This window comes from Medicago sativa, chromosome 6 (genome assembly GCF_051527215.1).
Source record: "Medicago sativa cultivar Bolivia chromosome 6, Bolivia_mono, whole genome shotgun sequence".
NCBI classification, from domain to species: domain Eukaryota; kingdom Viridiplantae; phylum Streptophyta; class Magnoliopsida; order Fabales; family Fabaceae; genus Medicago; species Medicago sativa.
This window is the reverse complement of record NC_140754.1, coordinates 6818141-6837836: the sequence shown is the minus strand read 5'-3', so window position 1 is coordinate 6837836 and position 19696 is coordinate 6818141. Positions and strand designations below refer to the sequence as shown.

Below are 19696 nucleotides of genomic sequence, written 5' to 3'. Positions count from 1 at the left end.
ATCGTTAAAAAATGAAAAATAAAACCACATTAACTCTTAGTTCCCATATAAAAAAATAAATAATAATAATAATCGCAATTAACTCACTAACACATTACAATTACAATATATCTTAATGCATATACATTTCTCAAGAACTCTGTTCTTCAAGTACAACAGGCAGCTCCAACTTCTCATCACCCCTTTGAATCAACAACATTACTTTATCTCCTACATTATACTCATCCAATACCTTCAACAACTCTCCTCCGCTCTTGACCTACCAAGAATGTACCAAAGTTTTCAAATTAATTAAAATCACTTTAGAGTTTAACATAAAATAAAACAATGGCATAAGTTATTCCATAGGAAAGGTGAAATAAAAATTAGTAATATGAAGTGAATATTTTGGCTTGTTAACGAGCATCACTCGTTTGTTACAAAATAAAATAAAAAACGATTTTAATATTCAATAATTTAGAGCTTAATTTTTAGAGATTTGTAAAAGAAAAAATAAACAGAAACTATTTTGTGTTTGTTTACCCTAATGATAATCACATTTTTTCCAAAAGCATATCTATCAAAAATGATTTTCAAGATAAGCTACTCAAAACAACTCGTCACTAAAGCAGTTTTTATATTTTTCCTTTTTTTTCAATTTTTTGAAAGAATTTATAACAAACAGATGAGAACTCCTAAAAGTGGTTTTCTCCACACAAAATAAAACGATAACAAAAAGGTCTTGAAACAATTAATAAAGAGCTTATGTAAAAGAAGGCTCACAGGTTTATTTTCAACTACAATGATGATATCTCCAAGGACTATATTGCCAGCAAATCCTCTTGTAGTGGGATTTAGTCCTAGTTTGGCAATTGATTTTCACTCACTTTCATGGATTAAATATGATAGGTGAAGTCGTTCATTTCAATCACAAAGAATACCATACCATCAACTACATGTATGAAACCATCAATATTTCTTGCAAAGAATGTATGTCTTTCTAATTATTCATGTATGAAATACGACTCATGAAGTCATGCATGTCATGTGAAATGAATATTATATATGTAATAAATACAAAGTTATTGTGAATGTTAACTCATATTCCATTTATGTATTATCATATATTATGTATCCATTATTATATATAAATAACTGATTTTTTTTTAAATCAGCTCATAAAATTTATACCGTTCTATCATTTTTTTAGAAGTTATTCTACCAAAATAAATTTTATGGACAATTTATAAATGACATTAGATACCGCTTTGAACTTAGATGAGGAACATTATTCATTATTTGTTTGGTCTTTCATAACTCTTTTCAATTCTTTTGTATTTCTACTCTTTTTCTTTCTTCTATTTGTGCATATGCGTAAATATAAAAGACATTTTTGTGAACATACTCGCATCCAAAAAAAATTACTCATCTAACCATAGTTTTAAAAATTGACTCGATGATCAACTCGGTATAGGTACTGGATCACTGAGTCAATGGTCAAACTTAAATCATTGATCGGACTGCGTGACTGAATCGAATCAAATCGAATGACTCGTTCGTATAACTCGGTCTCTATAAAAAAATAACATTATTGAATTATAGTAATCATGATGATGCAGTGTTTAAAAAAGTTAACACTTATAAAATGACACAAATGATTTAATCTAAAATAAAAAAAAGTTAACACTTATAAAATAACATTATTTAATCTACTTATAAAATAATATCATATGTACAGTATTTTTTTAAGGATCATGTCTATAGTACTATTATGTTAATATTGTCTATACTAAATATAAAGAAAATTGCCCCCTTTTGGGAGGATTTTAGGCTGGCTTTTTTGTTATTACAATTATACCCTTAAACAAATTTTCTTATAATAATGGTATATTGTTGGTGTTTTAAAAAAAATATTATTAAATTTGTTATATTATTGTTGTCATTGAAAAAGATAAATATGGTTTGCTGAGTTTGTTACATTTGAAAGTCATAAATATCTATATTTATAATTATAATTTTAATATATATAATATCGTTTGTAATTGTCACGCAAATTTCTATAAAATATTGTTGATAATCTATACGCGTTAACGAAATAAAAAGAGCAGAGAAACAGGCACGTGAGTGCCCGTCTTTTCGCTGGTATTTAATAATGATGTTTTGTCGGAAGAAAAAATTAAGATATAACGTACTTACATATATAATATATTTTAGTTTTTTTTGATAAAATAACAAAATATATTTCAGTAGTCGACATAAAACAAATAGAATGATGCGGTGGTTAAACTTCACAACCACCATGTAAATGGTTCGAGTCAAAGTTTGCAGTGTGTTGAAGAGTTTGGAGACGAGATGGTCGACACCAACGACAAGCTTAGTAGTCTAAGGATGATATCATTTTCTGTAATATATTAGAAATGATAAGAAAATAGAGTATTTAGTCACCCAAAAATATTTTTGGAACACTCGTCACCCACTTTAGAATCGGTGTACAAATTGGGGTTTTAAAGATCTGGGATTGATTAAAAAGAAAAGCTAAAGATTTGAGAAAAATCATATGAGACCTAGAAATCAAGCATAAATCAAGGTGGTTTACCTTCTCTCGTAGCTCATAGCCAATCCATGTAATTCATGTAAATGGTGTTATGTATGTTAATGAATATGTTAATTGTTTGTGATCTATTTTATGATTGTACAAGACCCCAAATTGTAGAAAGTTCATGTAGGAATTAGTGAGAGAAGAGAGTAAAATTCAATAACCTGCAATTGATATGTTCTGTTAGTGAAATACGCATATCTTTTACAAATCGGGTAAAGATCATCTCCATTTAGAAAATAAATGGAAGTATGCAATTTGGAGAGAGATAGACACATAAAATAGGTAGTGGGTCCTACCATAAAGTGGGTCCCACCATGATTAATTACTTTTGACTTTTTTATGTGTCTTTATCTCTCCAAATGGTAGAAATGGAGAGGATAATAAATGGAGAGGATCTTCACCCTTAGAAATCGTGGTCGGTCCTAATACAACCCCACAAAACCAGCTTGTGAGGTGAGTATTGCCCACACTTATAAACACATGTTCAGGCCATATTTTGTCCGATGTGCGACTCTTTAACACACCCCCTCACGACCAGCACTATTGGGCTTGGTTCGTGGACATAAATAGTGGGTGGCCCGATAACTGAAACTTGATAGCAGGTGGCCCAATAGATCTTGGAGAGGCTCTGATACCATCTTAGAAATCGTGGTCGGGTTTAATACAACCCCACAAATGAGTGAAACTTAGACCATTAGAAAGAAGACAAAAATGTCTACAAGATAGACACAAGAAATGTTGATTTCCATTGAGTAGAGTAGAAAAAATCATGTATGCAAGTTAGGTAAAAGTTTCACTCTTGCTTTTGGACATGTATGTATTCTCTAGCTAAACTAAAATAAATGGATAACTATAACCCAAAATAAAAATCATATTTATATTCTACACGTTCTAAGCTTTCTAGGGAATGTCTGTTTACTCAATTCGAACATTGTTTGACAATTTAAATGAATATATAGTTGAACTCTAACTACTAATAAAACTGAATTTGGGGACTGATTTGGTAGAATTGTAAGCACACAAGGTATTTGATTAATTCATATCTGAACTTGTTATTAGTTTAGAATTATTGATTGTGATTATGAAACTTAATCTAGAAGAGAATTGCAAATGAGATAAGTAAACACGATGTCTTTTTTTTTTTTAAACTAGGTAGAAGCAAGGTGCCTCTACCCCAAATATATACCTCCAAAAAAGATTGTTACAAAAAAGAGAAAGGGGACCAAACCAAAACCTTCTCAGGGGTGATTAAACCTAAAACTAGGCCAACCTAGCCTATTTTTAACATAATCACTCCTTACTTGTGAGGGCAAAGAGTAATAATATACAAAAGTGCTTAAATTTAAACCTATATTAACAAGAGCATCTGCACAGGCGTTGCCCTCTCTGAATATATGAGAAACAAGAAAATTCATCCTAGTTGTTATATTCACACAGTTAGTCCATCTGTTCCTTGGTTGCCAAGGAACAATGTCATGATTTCTGAAAGCTTGAACCACTAGCATGGAGTCTGTCTCTAGCCAGATTCTCCAGTTCTTAGAACTAGCAAATTCGATAGATCTCATTGCACCAATTAGCTCAGCAAAGAGAGAGTTACCAGAGTTTAACCCTTCAGCAAAACAACCCAAAAAATGACCAAAACAGTTCCTAAAAATTGCACCGCAAGAGGCCTTACCAGCAGCAAAGGCGCCATCACAGTTTCCTTTGATCCAACCAACAATAGGAGGGCACCAAAACACTTCTTTCACAAACAGCAACTTTGGAGGATTAATTGAAACATTAAAAGCTTTTAAAATTGTGAATTCTTTCATAGCAGAACTAGCAGGCAGATTAGAGTTGCTAGCAGACAAGGAAACATTTACAATGATTTGAGACATTGCACTTTTCCAATGAATCTTTCTATTTTGGAACCTGCGGTTGTTTCGAGCATGCCAAATTGCAGACATAATGTTTATAATTGCAGCAGTGATAGCTAATTTGCATTGTGGGGACCAACCTTTCTCACTGAGATGCCAAATTTCTTCCAAAGCTGAGAAGTGAAGAGGCTGATTGAGCACGATGTCTTGTATTGTGTAGAAAAAGTAATATATGCAAATAAACTTGTAGTATTTACTAGTTGTGTGATGCACAACCAAGTATGTCAATGTATTTAAGCCAAATACATTTTTTCATCTTTTAAGTTTCACAAAAATATCATATTAGTCCTTGAATGTTTATAAGTTTTAAATAGGTCCTTTCAGTTTTTTTAAGTTTCAAACATGTCTTTTAAGTTGTCAATTTAATGTACTTATCTAAAGTTTTTTAAGTTTTTAAGTTTTAAATAGGTCCTTAAAAGGTAACAATGCATTAAATTAACAACTTAAAAGAAGCTATTTGAAACTTAAAAAACTCAAATGACTAATATGATATTTTTGTCAAACTTAAAGGATCAAAAGAGGTGTTTGGCCATGTATTTATATTACTAGTAGTTGTGATATATGCAACTAAGTTTATATACGAGTTGTGTGGTCAGAGTCAAGCTAAGGATCTTTCCTTCGAGCACAAAGGGAATCCCTAGGTGTAAGTTTCAATGTATGTAGGTAAGTGGGACGCCACTTGCAAAGACTAGTTTATTGCAAACTACATTGAAAGAACCGGTCACTTTAGATTGCCTATGTTTAAGAGATTGGTTAGACGCAGTTGTCTCAATATAGTCTAGTTGTATTAAAGTATATGAGATAAGACATGTGATGTTAGAATACATTAGTTGTTGCTAACCGATAATGTACACTATATTATTATTAAAGTAAAATATTGTACTCATTGAATTTTATCTAGCAATTGATTTCGATTTGACATTCTATGTTATCCCATCCCACTCTATTGAATATTTTTCAGGTATAAGCTCCCATCCCACTCTATTGAATATTTTTCAGGTATAAGCTGATTTAGAGTCAACACTCCCAATTTTGTTATTATTTATTCTTTTTTTTTTCCAAATCATTTGTGCCTCTCCATGTACCTATCTATCTTCCAACACTATTAGGTTCGTTGCTTCAAATTTTTTGTCATATCCTAAACTTTTTTAGTGTTGGTCTTAATGGAACTAGATTCAATTTCCTTAAGCATGTGTGGCTAGATACAATATGAATGCATTCATGTATAAAACACGTTTACAGTATATTGCATTGCCAACTTAAAATTTCTTATTTTTGTTAGCCTAGTTGCTAAAAATTCACATTTTAAAATGAATAAGTGGGTGTTCAGGGTTCGAACCCCAACCTTACGTACATTATTCAATATTCATACCACAAATAAAACTGAATTTATCATTAAAATGAAACATTAGCTCTTAATTTACCAAAAATGCATTGTAATTAACTCACTAACACATTACAATTACAATACATCTTAATGCATATACACTTCTCAAGAACTCTGTTCCTCAAGTACCACAGACAGCTCCAACTTTTCATCACCCCTCTGAATCAACAACATTACTTTTTCTCCTACATTATACTCATCCAATACCTTCAACAACTCTCCTCTGCTCTTGACCTACCAAGAATGTACCAAAGTTTTCAAATTAATTAAAATCACTTTAGAGTTTAACATAAAATAAAACAATGGCATAAGTTATTCCATAGGAAAGGTGAAATAAAAATTAGTAATTTGGAGTGAATATTTTGACTTGTTAACGAGCATCACCCGTTTGTTACAAAATAAAATAAAAAACTATTTTAATATTCAATAATTTAGAGCTTAATTTTTAGAGATGTGAAAAAGAAGAAGAAGAAAAAAAACAGAAACTATTTTGTGTTTGCTTACCCTAATGACAATCACATTTTTCGCAAAAAAAGAAAAAAGATTTTCACGATAAGCTACTCAAAACAACTTTTCATTAAAGCGGTTTTTATATGCAAAAATCACTTTTTCCAATTCTCAATTTTTGTAAAGAATTTGTAACAAACGGGTGAGAACTCCTAAAAGTGATTTTTTTTCCACCCAAAAGAAAAAACTGTAACAAAGAAGGCTCACCGGTTTATTGTCGACTGCAATGATGATATCTCCAAGGACTATATTACCAGCAAAGCCTCTTGCAGTGGGATTTAGTCCTATTTTTGCAGCAAGACTATTTTTTGGAACCTAAGGAAACATAAGTTGTAAAGAGTTAAAGAATGATTTAGAAAGAGCTATAAATACAAAGTTTGATTGCGGTACAAGAAACAAATTTCATGGATTTACCGTAAGAATAAGAGCTCCATTTCGAACGTTAAGTTGATTTGCAATCAAGTCTGGAGCAATATCCACATTCAATCCAGCTCTAACAACCTTAAATTGACGAATCAATGGTTCAAATATATGTGTATATATATGGTGAAAAGCTATAAAATATGTTGTTAATCACCTAGCACACAATAGGTGTGTGGGAGTTCGACACTAACACATGTAGTCACATTCAATTTCTTAGATTGTTTGTATATGTGTATCCCAGTTAACTACTTACTTTTCCAAACTGAATCAACTGAGGAACGATTCGACGTACGGTTGAAGATGGAATGGCAAATCCTACACCAGCTGAAGTTCCTGCAATACCAAGAAAAACAACAATAAAAGTAAGGCATACAAAACTGAAAAAAGAAAAAACTATAACTTTTGGCTTATGTAATCACTTCCACATGAAAGAAACTTGCCTGTCTGAGTAAATATTGCGGCATTGATCCCAATTAAGCTTCCTTTCGAATTCAGAAGTGGACCTCCGCTATTAGAGTCACACTAAAAGTAATAAATGAAGTGTGATATATGAAAGCAATAGTTAACACCAATCATGAAAAAGCACTAGTTCAAATCTTGTTTGGATTAGCTTATTTGAGCTTATCTACTAACATAAGCAGCTTTCAAACTGTTTACGAGAGCTTATGAAATCGAAAAACAACTAATGACATGTCCATAAGTTATTTTCGTCTTATTTTCATACGCTCTCCAAGATAATTCATGAAAACGGTCTATAGTTTATATGAAAAAAGTTTGACTTCATTTCATCTTTTGTAATAGAAGTTACACATAAGCACTTATTTTATAAGTGTTTATGCATAAGCGCTTAATTAAGATGTTTATCCAAACAAGACTCAAGTAAGTAGCACAAAACTCGAGCAATAAAGTTCAGATATCGAACGGATCCTAGTGTAACCTGTTTCCGGGATTTATGGCTGCATCAGTTTGAATACCACCACCAATTGTTACACCAGTTTTACTAAAGATATCTCGGTTAAGTCCACTAATAACGCCAACTGTGAGGGTGTGATCAAAGCCAAATGGATTTCCAATGGCCAAACATTGCTGCCCAACTTTTAGAGACGATGACTCTCCCACATTGATAGGCTTTAAAATTTCTTTAGGGGCGTCTACCTGTAACAGCAGCAACAAGAAATCAAATTTGGAAGCAAAATATCCTCCCAGGATGTTATTTGTCAATTTATGATGTAAAGTTAAATAGATATTTTGTTAAGTAGATTGCTTGTGAATAACGAGCGATTTCTAGAGAAAAAAATAGTTCACAAGTTTATGAATGCAGATTTTTTCATACGCATGTCATATATTTGCCTATGGGAATGTGTACGGAAGGATCTACATTCCATTATCCGTACGAGTCTCAACGCAAGAATATAAACATGTGTAAGGTCTTTACATGTGAATAAAGAGCTCGGCATATTATACCACGTTCATAATTTTGCACAAGATACATCATGAATCAAACCCGTAATTTCACTAGCAACCTTTCATGGTGGCGAACAAATCGAAAAAAGTAGAAAAGAAAACATGCCTTCAAGACAGCTAGATCCTTTAAACGATCAGCTCCAATGAGTACACCTTCAAAATTCTTGATTACCCTTTATAAAGTAGCGTGTCAGAGAAACATATCACAGAAGGAAATGCAAAGAAATAAAGTCTCCTTGAGCCTCACCCTTCCGAGGCTAGAATATTAATTCGCGCAACGACCTGACCGGAGCTTGGATTTCTCGAAAGCGCATTGCCAATTACTGAGTAATACAAGAATGTAACAATCATAAATCCTCACTTGATCTTAAAATTTTCACATAGTTCACTAAAATCTTGGTGAAGAGAATCGATGCTAAAAGCATATAAATGTCTATGGTTTTCGATATGTGAGAAAATAAGTTCAGACTTAGCATAGAACTGTAATTTCTCGACTGATTCTCACCATGATAATTTGTCACAATGTGGCCCTCTTCATCCCAAACTACTCCTGAGCCATTTCCTTCAGGAATCTGCCAGTATGAAAAAAGAATGTGACTACATTGTTTGATTCCTACCATATACCGTTCTTGTACACTATAGACAATATAATGATGACCAATAATATAGATAATCACGTATTGCAATTTTTTGAATTCCATGTTACCTCAACCACACCAGTCACATTAAGTTGAGGACGCAACGTCACATCAAAGATGTTAACAACAGAGTATGTGTTACTTTCAAACAGTTGGACAATTCGGTCCTGCAAATTAAAAGTATACAAATCAAGGTTATCAAATTGACATTCAGATCATGAATCCAAAGATCTAATTTCTGAATCTAATCATGAATAATTTCTGAATCTAATCATGAATTCGTAAGATACATTACCAAAGCTATTTGTAAGTAAAAACAAGTGACATTTTAAAATCAGGATTCAAGATGATAGCCATATTCAAAATCAGGATTCAAGATGAGAGTCTTATTCAAAATCGATACACACTAGGCTTTCGTATCGATTGGATTTAGTTTTGTATTGTATCTGAGATACGACGTGCATATATCGTAACTCATAAGATATTGATAACCATGATAGGAATAACCTAGAAATATTGCTACTGAAGGATTCAAAATTGTTATACAAACCACAATGAACAAAAGAGGAGGCTAGAGTTGAAAGCTTACCTCTGCAGGAAAGAGTGGCTCGGAAGAAAACACAGGAGGGGTCACTTCTTCAATTGTCACTGATGTATCTCCCAATGCTAGTGCTGTACATTTACAATTTATCTCATAATGAGAAACTTTGCGAGTAAATAATAGGAGACTTCTACTATAGAATCGAACAATATGTCTATCAGGAAAGAGCATAGAAAATTAGAAAACAAAGAAACCAGAACTCTTATCGCTCTACCAATTTCATATTTACTATTTTTGTCGTCATAACGTCTGTGTTGTCAACCACGGATTGCAGAAAATAACAGTTAATTCAAATTCTGCTATGCTGCAGTGTTATATCAGCTATAGCCGCTATTCGGCTACACTTTGAAGTTGAACCAAATAGCGTATCAAGGAACAATAGTGGTCTGTTCAAACTCTGCTATGTTATAGCTTCACTCCACTACATCAGCTATTTGACAACACTGCATAATAGGAGTGAGAAGGTGATCAATGCCATCAACGTTTACAGAAATATATGACATTGACCCTTCAAATTCCAGTTCAAAATGAACTTTCCAATATACTTGGTGAGTGCTATGGGGTTAACAAATCGCTTGGTGCGTGCTATGGGGTTAACAAATCGAGTAAGCACTAATTCAATAAGCTTCAGGTTCATCCATTATCTATTATAGTATACCAATAAGCTATTATAGGATCAACTTGGGGAAAAAAGATAAAGGATGAACCTGAAGCTTTAAATTAAGGACCTCTTATACTAAAACTATTCCAAACAATTACACTGGCGCTTATTTCATAATAAAAGTTCAAATATACACTATAAATTAGCTCTTTTGAAAGCTGTTTATATAGAATCAAACAATTGAAACATGAAAACAGAACTGTGCGGACCTGACAAGTACCTTGAAGAACAGAAAGAGGAATACAAAGTCAAACTCGCCATTAACACGCGTCTTGTTGGGGACACAATAACCTTCCTTATCATGTTACCAGAATCCTGAGTTTCATCTTGAACAGTCCTATAAGCACACATCAACAACAGTTACAATTAAAACCCTCCCAAACAGTAAACAAAAATAAAATGCACTCTTGTGATGAAAAAAGGTTCAAATTTTGGCCATTATATGTATAACAATCAAAAACACACTTGCATTTTGTTATTGAAATCTTAAGGGTTAAATATTTTGTACCGGTTTTTCAGTCCTACTCACTAAGGATTACTCTTTAAGGTCTTTTTGAACTTGGGCCCCTTTGAATTGGCTTATTTGAACTTATTTACTGGCATAAACACTTGTAAGACTATTTGAGAAAGAGCTTATGGAAACAGCTTATGACATGTTTATAAGCTCTTCTGGATAGCTTATGAAAATAGATTGACTTCAATTTATCTTATGCTGAAGAAATAACTCATCCATAATAAGCACTCATATGGTAAATGTATATGCTAATATGCGATAAGCGTTTTATTAAGTTGTTTATTCAAACAGAGCCCTAATCTACTGACATAAGCACTTTTGAGTTGAGATTGTTTAAGAGAGCTTAAAAAATAGCTTATACATATCAATAAGTTTCTCGCAACTTATTTCCATAAACTCTCTGGTATAACTCATGAAAGCTTATGTATAAGCTTAGTAGGAAAAGGCTTGGTTTTTGTATAAGCACTTACTACTCCAGACTCATTTATAAGCAAAATCATCTACTATTCTTGACTTTACTGGTACTGGAAATGCTAGTTTCGAACCAAAGACCACGAGATTGAGGGGTGATACGTCAACCAAGTGACGTCTCGAGAAACTAGCACTATTCTTGATTTTATGTAAAAAAGAAGTGCAGTTATTAACCTAATTATAATGGTCATCTACTCACAATAGCCATTTGGATTAGGCTTATTTTGAGCTTTTGCAAAACAGCTTATTCAAATAAATAAGCTTTTATGTTAATTTATAAGTTGTCACTAACAAAAATTGTATCTTTATAAACTTTTTTACATTAACTACATTTAAAACTTATGAATAATACATAAAAGCTTATTTATTTGCTTAAGCTGTTTTACATAAGCTCAAAATAAACCTAATCCAAACGGGCACTAATTTAAGTGTATGTTTGAAATAATAGCATCAAATGTAGACAACTTAGTTTACATTTGTTTTATATTTGAGTTCAACAAATGTAAACATCTTTTTGCTTATAATTGAGTTTGGAGGAAGTATATGATAAGTGTTTATGCTATAAGCACTTAACTAATTCAGTTATATATCCAAACAAAACCTAAAATTCTCATAAGGGACTACTCTTTAGCTACTAATCAAGAACTAAAAGCAAGCAACTATTACAAAAACTAAAAACAAAATTTGAGATAATTACTAACACTAAACATATACAACACAAGTATGAATTTGAAAGAAGAAGAAAAGAGTACCTTGTTGAAATGGAAATAGGAAGTTGAGGAGGAAGGGCATCATGGTTACAAAGAGAGGAAGATATGCAAATCTCACGGCGGCTAAGAACACTACTGATGCTTTTTTGAGGAGTTGTTGGCAGCATTGACATACACCACATGTTGTTGCATGCTGATACTACTTGCATCTTTTTTTTGTTCTCTCTTTCTCTAAAGAAAAGAGAGATAAGGGTAAGTGGCTATGATATGCTTATGATGTTTTAACTTTGTTTGAGTTTGAGTCAGTTATTAGATATTGTTTTGCTTGTGATTCTCACACTTTCCATGTACTATGTAGAATTACAACTACCACATGAAGTACTTTCCACATATACTAACTGTCATATTTACCAACATAAAATAACATATATGTCACATTTAATTTCCCATATAATTTTAACTGATTTTTTTATTTTTCAATTGTAAAATTTAAGTAATAGTATATGAATCATTCACTTGTTATTATTTCTAACTTTTTAGTTATGATAATAAAATAAAAAAAGGGGTTAAGAGCCTTTTACCCTCTATCATATTGACAGAGGATAAAAGCCTATTAACCCAAAAAAAAAAAAAACACTAATATTGTACCCAAATCCAAATATATGAATAAAAAATATACAACCGCTAAAAATTGTATACAGATAAACTAGTTTTTAAGTATCTTCCAAAAATAATTGAGAATGTGGTGGTTATTTTTTTTTATGAAGATGTGGTGGTTATTTTTATTTTTAAAAAGAGAAAATAAGATACGTAGAGAATGTGGTGGTTATCTTTAAAATTATTTTTTAAATCATTGTACACTTTTCATCAAATAACAACTATTTATGGGAGAATGGATAGCTCAATTATTTTGAACTAATAAGAAATTGTAGATCATGAGTTCAAACTCAGACAAAGGAGAAAAATTAATGAAAAATGATATTTGTAGAACTATTTTTAAATAACTTTTTAGATAATTTTCTCTCTACTGTTGTCATTGTGTTCTTACCCTCTCTCTCTATTGCTTTAATTTTTGGATCAATATCTGCATTTCTTTGTATACTTTAAATTATTCAAATAACCTATCTCAAAACTAATCTAATAACTAATTGCTAACATTAGTTATTAAAAAATATATAAAAATAGCAGTAACTTATTATATCAAATCACTTCATTACACCCCACTTCTTTTCCTTTTTAGAACAATTAATTCTTATTTTATTTTTTTTAAATATGGTTAGTTAATTTTTATTAGATGTCAGTGTAATATTGTCTCTCATAGCGGAGGAGATTATTTGTTTGGGAGGAGGAACTTCTCATTAGCCTAATGGAGAATTTAAATGAGCATAGCTGGGACAATGAAGAGGATGGTTGGTGTGGGATAGCGGAGGAACAGAGAGAGTTTTTGCTGAAGTCTTCGTATAAGAAGTTGGAAAGGTTGTTGATTTTGGAGGACAATTGAAGTAGTGTGATGGGAAGAGTGTTTGAGAATTTTTGAAAATGTCAGACACCGTCAAAAGTTGTGTCTCTCTTGAAAACTACTTCTTAATTGTATCTCATCTAGAAGAAACATTGTGAGGTGGAATATTTTATCCCTAGATGAGTCAACTTTTTTGTGTGTTATGTGAAAGGGTGGAAGAATCGCCAACCCATCTTTTTCTTCGGTGTGAGTGGGTGAATTCAATTTGAGATAAGGTAAATAAGGTGGGTGAATGTTTCCTTCATCACACCACCAAATTTGTTTGCACATTGAGAATGTTGGAGTATAGAAGAAAGGACTAAGAGTTTGCGGAAAGGTTTACGACTTATTTGACAACTACAATTTGGGCAATTTGACAAGTTAGGAACCAAATTATATTAAGAAAAATGTGGTGAAAGATGTTGAGACTATTATGAAGGATATTAAGGTTCTCTCGTGACGGTGGAGTTTGGATAGGTTAAAAATCTCAACTTGTTTGTACTATAATGGTTTTGAAATCCGCAAGATTGATCTTGTTGTTGTCTTCGGGGATGTCTTATTTGGTGGTTGAGTTTGGGTATTTTTTTGTGCTACATTTATTTTTATTTTTTTGAGGGATTGGTGCTACATTTATAAACGGCACCATTTATATTTCTTAATTTTTGTGCAACCTAATATGTCTTGTACGGGGTTGTCTTCAATAATATTTAATGATTAAAAAAAAATTAAGTGAAAAAACATATTCATTAAAAATTTTAAAAACGATTACAAAATTGGGCTATATTTTAATGGGTTTTTCATTAGATGTGAATGTAAAAATAATTTTGGATCAACAATAGACAAATAATTAGTTATTAAAAATATACAATTTCATGGGGACTAAAATATAATTATTCCTTTAAAAAAAATATTAATTTTTTTATTAATTTGATAAAATTACTATTCCTTCTTTTTCATATATTTTCTTAATTTTCTTCCTCTTTTTTTATTTTATTTTAATTTCTTCAATTTTTTTGACAAATTCTTAATTTTTAGTGTACTAATAATATTATTATGCACCAAATTTCATTCACAAAAATCTTGCAGCAGCCTTTGGCTTTGTTAAGGGTTTAACCTTCCTTCACTCTCCTTCTTCCATTTTCCATTCACAAAATTTCTCAATTCAACTCAACCATTTTTCAAACCCTAATTCTAATGTTTACTCCCTTTTGAATTCACACACCCCTTTTCAATTCGGTTTATCAATTTCAATGGCTAGAGGTTCAATTTCATCGATTTTCCTCTTATATACACGAAAAAAACGAACCTTTTCAACCCTCAAACCACTTCTCTTCAATCACACATTGAATTCATCTTCAAATTCTCAATTTCATGCCCCTTTTCGCCATTTTTCGACCCATTTGATAAAATCTCGTTTTTGTCCTAGTTTGTGTCAAAGATTGAATTTTTATGGTGGTAGAAGCCTGCCCATCAGACCCTTTTCGACAGACGGCGAGGAGGGTGGTAAAGAAGCTGATTTGGATACCGAAATCGAAAAGGGTGTCGGTGAAAATGACGAATTTGAGCTTGGAAATGAGGTTAGTGATGATGTTTGTGGTTTATCTGAAAATGGGGTTGATTTAGATTATGGTAATGATGATTGTGATTCAAAGATTATTGATTCTGTAGAATGTAGTAATAGCAGTAGTAGTAGCGGTAGTAGTACTAGTAGTAATAATAATGCTGATGAATTAGAGAATAAGAGTGAGGTTGTTGATTTTACGCACGTCGCGTCGCGTGATCCTATTGAATTGTATGGTGAGCTAAAGAATGTGAAAAAGGGTGCAAAGTTGACTAGAGATGAGGTGGAAGTGTTTCAAGATGTGTTTCATCATTTTGCTAAATCGGGTTGGGCTTCGAATCAAGCACTTGCTATGTACATTGGTTTGTCTTTTTATCCGACGGCTGCACACAAGTTTCGGAATTTTTTCATGAAGAGATGTCCTGAGGATGTTGCTAAGTACTTGATTTCGCTTGGACCGTGTGATGAGGCTGTGAAGTTTTTGTTTCCTATATTTGTTGAGTTTTGTTTGGAAAATTTTACTGATGAGATCACGAGGTTTAGGGAGATGGTTAAGTCGGCTGACCTCACGATGCCTCATACTTGGTTTCCTTTCGCAAGGGCGATGAAAAGGAAGATAATTTATCATTGTGGGCCTACTAATAGTGGTAAGACTTATAATGCTTTGCAGAGGTTTATGGAGGCCAAGAAGGGAATTTATTGTAGTCCGCTTAGATTGTTGGCTATGGAAGTTTTTGATAAAGTTAATGCGAAGGGTGTTTATTGTAGTCTGTTAACTGGTCAAGAGAAGAAGTATTTACCATTTTCAAATCATGTTGCGTGTACTGTTGAAATGGCATCGACGCAGGAATTGTATGATGTGGCTATTGTTGATGAAATTCAGATGATGGCAGATCCGTATAGAGGTTATGCATGGACTAGGGCGCTCCTTGGTTTGATGGCTGACGAGATACATTTATGCGGTGATCCTAGTGTTTTGGATATTGTTCGAAATATCTGTCAGGACACAGGAGATGATTTGTATGAGCAACATTATGAGAGGTTCAAACCGTTGGTAGTCGAAGCAAAGACCCTGCTTGGAAATCTTGAGAATATTAAGTCTGGGGACTGTGTTGTTGCCTTCTCAAGGAGAGAGATATTTGAGGTTAAATTAGCTATCGAGAAACTCACTAATCATAAATGTTGCGTGATATACGGAGCTTTGCCACCAGAGACTCGTAGGCAGCAAGCTAATTTGTTCAACGATCAAAGTAATGAATATGACGTTCTAGTAGCTAGTGATGCAGTGGGGATGGGCCTTAACCTTAACATTCGAAGGGTGATTTTTAATAACCTTTCAAAGTACAACGGTGACAAAATTCTTCCTGTTCCAGCGTCACAGGTTAAGCAAATTGCAGGAAGAGCTGGTCGAAGAGGATGTGTTTATCCCGATGGACTCGCCACTACTTTGCATTTAGAGGATTTGGATTACTTGATCGAGTGTTTGAAACAGCCCTTTGATCATGTGACGAAGGTTGGCCTTTTTCCTTATTATGAGCAGGTTGAATTGTTCGCCGGACAACTTCCTAACATGACATTCAGCCAGCTTTTAGAAAAATTCGGCGAAAATTGCCGTTTAGACGGATCGTACTTCTTGTGTCGACATGATCATATAAAGAAAATCTCTAATATGTTAGAGAGGATTCCAGGGTTATCTTTAGAAGAACGATTCAACTTCTGTTTTGCTCCTATTAATGTTAGGGACCCAAAAGCTATGTACCACTTACTCAGATTTGCTACAGCGTTTGGTCAGAAGGTTCCCGTCAACATAGCTATGGGCATGCCAAAAGGTTCGGCACGGAATGACTCAGAACTCCTAGACCTTGAGAGTAGGCATCAAGTGTTATCTTCGTATATGTGGTTATCAAACCACTTTGATAAGGAAAAATTTCCATATGCGGAGAAAGCCCAAGCAATGGCTGCGGATATTGCTATCTTACTTGCTCAATCTCTTAGAAAAGCTGATTGGAAACCTGAATCAAGGGGGAGAGGGAAACCAAAAGCTGCAGATAGTGAAGAGCCGCAAACAGAACCAAGAAGTGATACTTTAGAAACTGAGAAGAAGAATCACTATTCAAGACCACAGTCTCTTGTTAAAGTATATGAACAGTAAGTACCTTTCAATGTATAGCCTTTATTTTGGTATTTATCTAATTTCACTGTGTGGATTGAGAACACCTTCATTTTAATTAAACTTCTTTTGGTTTTACTATGTGTGTATACGCCTTTGTTATCTATATGAAATTTGAATGTCCTCTGGCTGGTTATGGTTTCATGTTCTTTCATAGAATCTATATTTCCATTGGCTCATCATTGCGGCTTATTAATTATGGTTTCCGAAAACAGTATATAGTTGAAATTCCAATATTATCATTATTATTATTAGTGTTTCTTTACTTATACCTTTTTTGTTGTGGGAGTGAGTGGTTATTGTGGAGGCATGGTAAATAGTGTTCACTTGCAGTGTAGTTATACAGGTGATAGAGATGAAGGGTGACCTTATCGTTCTAAAAGACTAAAACAGAAACTTAGGAAGTCCAATGGCTCATGGATAAACAAATAATTACTTTCAAAGTCTGAAGTTTCTGATAGTTAAGCACTGAAATCCTGCAATGGTTTAGAAACCTAGAAAAAAGTTAGATTGTTTGTTTTTGGTGCTTTTCTGTTCTGTGATACTGTGTATTCAAGACTTGAAAATTGAAATGTAATCATCATTCTGTATGTTCTTTTCATACAAAACTAAGAAATCTTCTTTCCTACATGATAGAGGTATATTATAATCACAATTTTTTAATACCAAATGGGCTTAAATTTCCCCTTTCATACAAAACTAACTTCTATCTGTAGTAAACACCCGTAGTGTTTCTTCATTTGATGCATCTTGTGTTTCTTTCTTATATGATGGTCCCAAGTTACTTATCATGATAGTTGACAGTTGTGGGATAATATGGTCTCAAATCTTCACCTCTAAGTTAGGATTTGTGTTTCTTTCTTTTATAATAATATAAAATAAAAACAGATGATGTATACTTTATATTTAATACATTTTTATACCTTCTGAAAAAGTGTCGTAAGCATCAATGCCCCAATTATGTCCCAGCAATTTTTTGGTGTTCCTTGTGTGTTCTGAGGTACTCAAACAATAGTTTCTTTGGCAAATTTGCTACAAGGCCAGGGATTCTATGTTTGATGCAACACAGGATTTTACTAGTGTTGGTTAGTTTGGCACTGATGATAAGATTTTTATAAATGGTTTGATACAAACGAAGTCCTAGACACCTTAAATTTTCATGAATTTTACTAGTGTCGGTGACCCTTTATGCTGGCATTCCTTCTTTTTCCTGTTCTTCAGTTTATCCCATGGTCTTAGTTGTTAACATGATGTCTGCTACATTTTTTTTTTGTTCCTGACTGTATTTTTTTTCTGTTATTCAGGAAACGGCAAAAAGTGTTCTTTACACTCTGATTGTTTAAAGAAGATAAATGCATAATATGATGACTTTGGAGGTAATTCTGCTGATATATTATTCTCTCTGTTGTTGGGGAGGAAGAGTTGGTTGTATTATTTTCTGCATGATAAGCTAATGAAACATGCAACAATTCAAAGCCAACACTCTGCCAAACCAATATATGCATAAGTTTGATCCATGATTATCATCTACGAAGAACTGGCATATGCACTGACGACTAACACTTAGACATTGGTAATAAATTAAAAAAATACAAATGATTGAATGTGTTGATGTCATTTCGCGTGTCAGACACCGGCAAGTGTCGGACACTAGACACACCCTTAACCTGAAACCTTGGGGCTACATAGGTTATCATTCACTTTTGTTTCATTATATGAAAAGTTGCTATTATTTTCTATGTGGATGGCACCTTCTACCCTTTCGTAAATAACTTAAGACTGAATATGATTAGGCCGAGGTTTTTGCTTCCTAGATTGCATAAGGAGTTGCCTAACAGAGAAGTTTCTGCTAACAACAATATTTTGTATTGTGTTTGTTTCAACAATTCAAAACATTACTGATTACACATTCAAAATATTTTTTATTTGAATCCAGACAAAAAATAAATACATGTAAAGTCTTAACTTTTTAATTCTCAAGTATGTGGTGTTTCAATTTATTATATGAATCTTCAATATTCTGGTCATGACTTTGCGTGATTCATCTTTGGTGTACAGGTCATAATCAACAACCACTGCAATTTAACAACTTATACCGTCTATTCACATAAATTCATTGTACTTTTTCAGCCAAAGCTGTGGATTAGACCATGTTGGGAATGCATGAAATAAGACGACTTTAGGATTGAAGGATATTGACATTCATAGAGGATAGAGAACAAGGAAAGAAACAAACAAGTAGGAACTATTCATTGTGCATCTTGTTTAGTTTTTCAGATAAACAAAATTGGTGCATTGTTATGGTGCCTGAAATAATATGCTCTGTTTCAAATGTAGACTAGAAATCTTGGTATAAGCTTCATCAAAAAGTTTATTATTTAATTATGCTTTAGTATGTAACATAGATTTGAAAAAGTTTATTTATTTATTTTTTGTTAAGAAGGGGAAGAGCCCCAAGATATGAACAACCTTTTGTTAAAGGTAGTCATCATACTCAATAAATGCATCTATCAAGTAGCAGGAGAAAAAAATATTATTTGGCTTAATTTGTTTTCATGTTTTAATAACAAAATTATTGTCTCCTAGTTTGTATTTGT

At 32.7% G+C, this 19696-nt stretch overlaps 2 protein-coding genes across 4 annotated transcripts; one reads left to right on the top strand and one right to left on the bottom strand.

Moving 5' to 3' along the window:
- Nucleotides 1-12: 12 nt before the first annotated feature.
- Nucleotides 13-12124, bottom strand: DEG8 (Trypsin family protein with PDZ domain-containing protein). Of its 2 annotated transcripts, none has more exons than XM_085720509.1 (13): nt 11913-12124; nt 10385-10512; nt 9503-9585; nt 8982-9080; nt 8781-8847; nt 8523-8598; nt 8378-8448; nt 7749-7962; nt 7252-7319; nt 7065-7144; nt 6803-6889; nt 6596-6703; nt 13-259 (listed from the first exon to the last, which is right to left on the bottom strand). In XM_085720509.1, the coding sequence occupies exons 1-13, from the start codon at nt 12077-12079 to the stop codon at nt 131-133; spliced, it is 1377 nt and encodes a 458-aa protein (XP_085576635.1). In that variant the 5' UTR covers nt 12080-12124; the 3' UTR covers nt 13-130. The 2 variants fall into 2 exon arrangements, with proteins under 2 accessions (XP_085576635.1, XP_085576634.1); XM_085720508.1 differs by lacking the exon at nt 13-259 and adding an exon at nt 5860-6115.
- A 2318-nt stretch (nt 12125-14442) lies between these two features.
- LOC146912420 (ATP-dependent RNA helicase) lies at nt 14443-19684 on the top strand. Of its 2 annotated transcripts, none has more exons than XM_085720507.1 (3): nt 14443-17077; nt 18404-18475; nt 19230-19684. In XM_085720507.1, the coding sequence occupies exons 1-2, from the start codon at nt 14619-14621 to the stop codon at nt 18432-18434; spliced, it is 2490 nt and encodes an 829-aa protein (XP_085576633.1). In that variant the 5' UTR covers nt 14443-14618; the 3' UTR covers nt 18435-18475; nt 19230-19684. The 2 variants fall into 2 exon arrangements, with proteins under 2 accessions (XP_085576633.1, XP_085576631.1); XM_085720505.1 differs by having other exon boundaries at nt 19158-19684.
- The last annotated feature ends 12 nt before the right edge of the window (nt 19685-19696 follow it).

Excerpts from the sequence above, each read along its gene's own strand:
- LOC146912420 (XM_085720507.1), top strand. The coding sequence starts at position 14,619 with ATGGCTAGAGGTTCAATTTCATCGATTTTCCTCTTATATACACGAAAA. Across the intron at positions 17,078-18,403 it reads CTTGTTAAAGTATATGAACA|GAAACGGCAAAAAGTGTTCT; the intron begins GTAAGTACCTTT and ends TCTGTTATTCAG.
- DEG8 (XM_085720509.1), bottom strand. The coding sequence starts at position 12,079 with ATGCAAGTAGTATCAGCATGCAACAACATGTGGTGTATGTCAATGCTG. Across the intron at positions 7,320-7,748 it reads GCCATAAATCCCGGAAACAG|CGGAGGTCCACTTCTGAATT; the intron begins GTTACACTAGGA and ends TGACTCTAATAG. Across the intron at positions 260-6,595 it reads TTGCAGTCGACAATAAACCG|GTCAAGAGCGGAGGAGAGTT; the intron begins GTGAGCCTTCTT and ends CATTCTTGGTAG.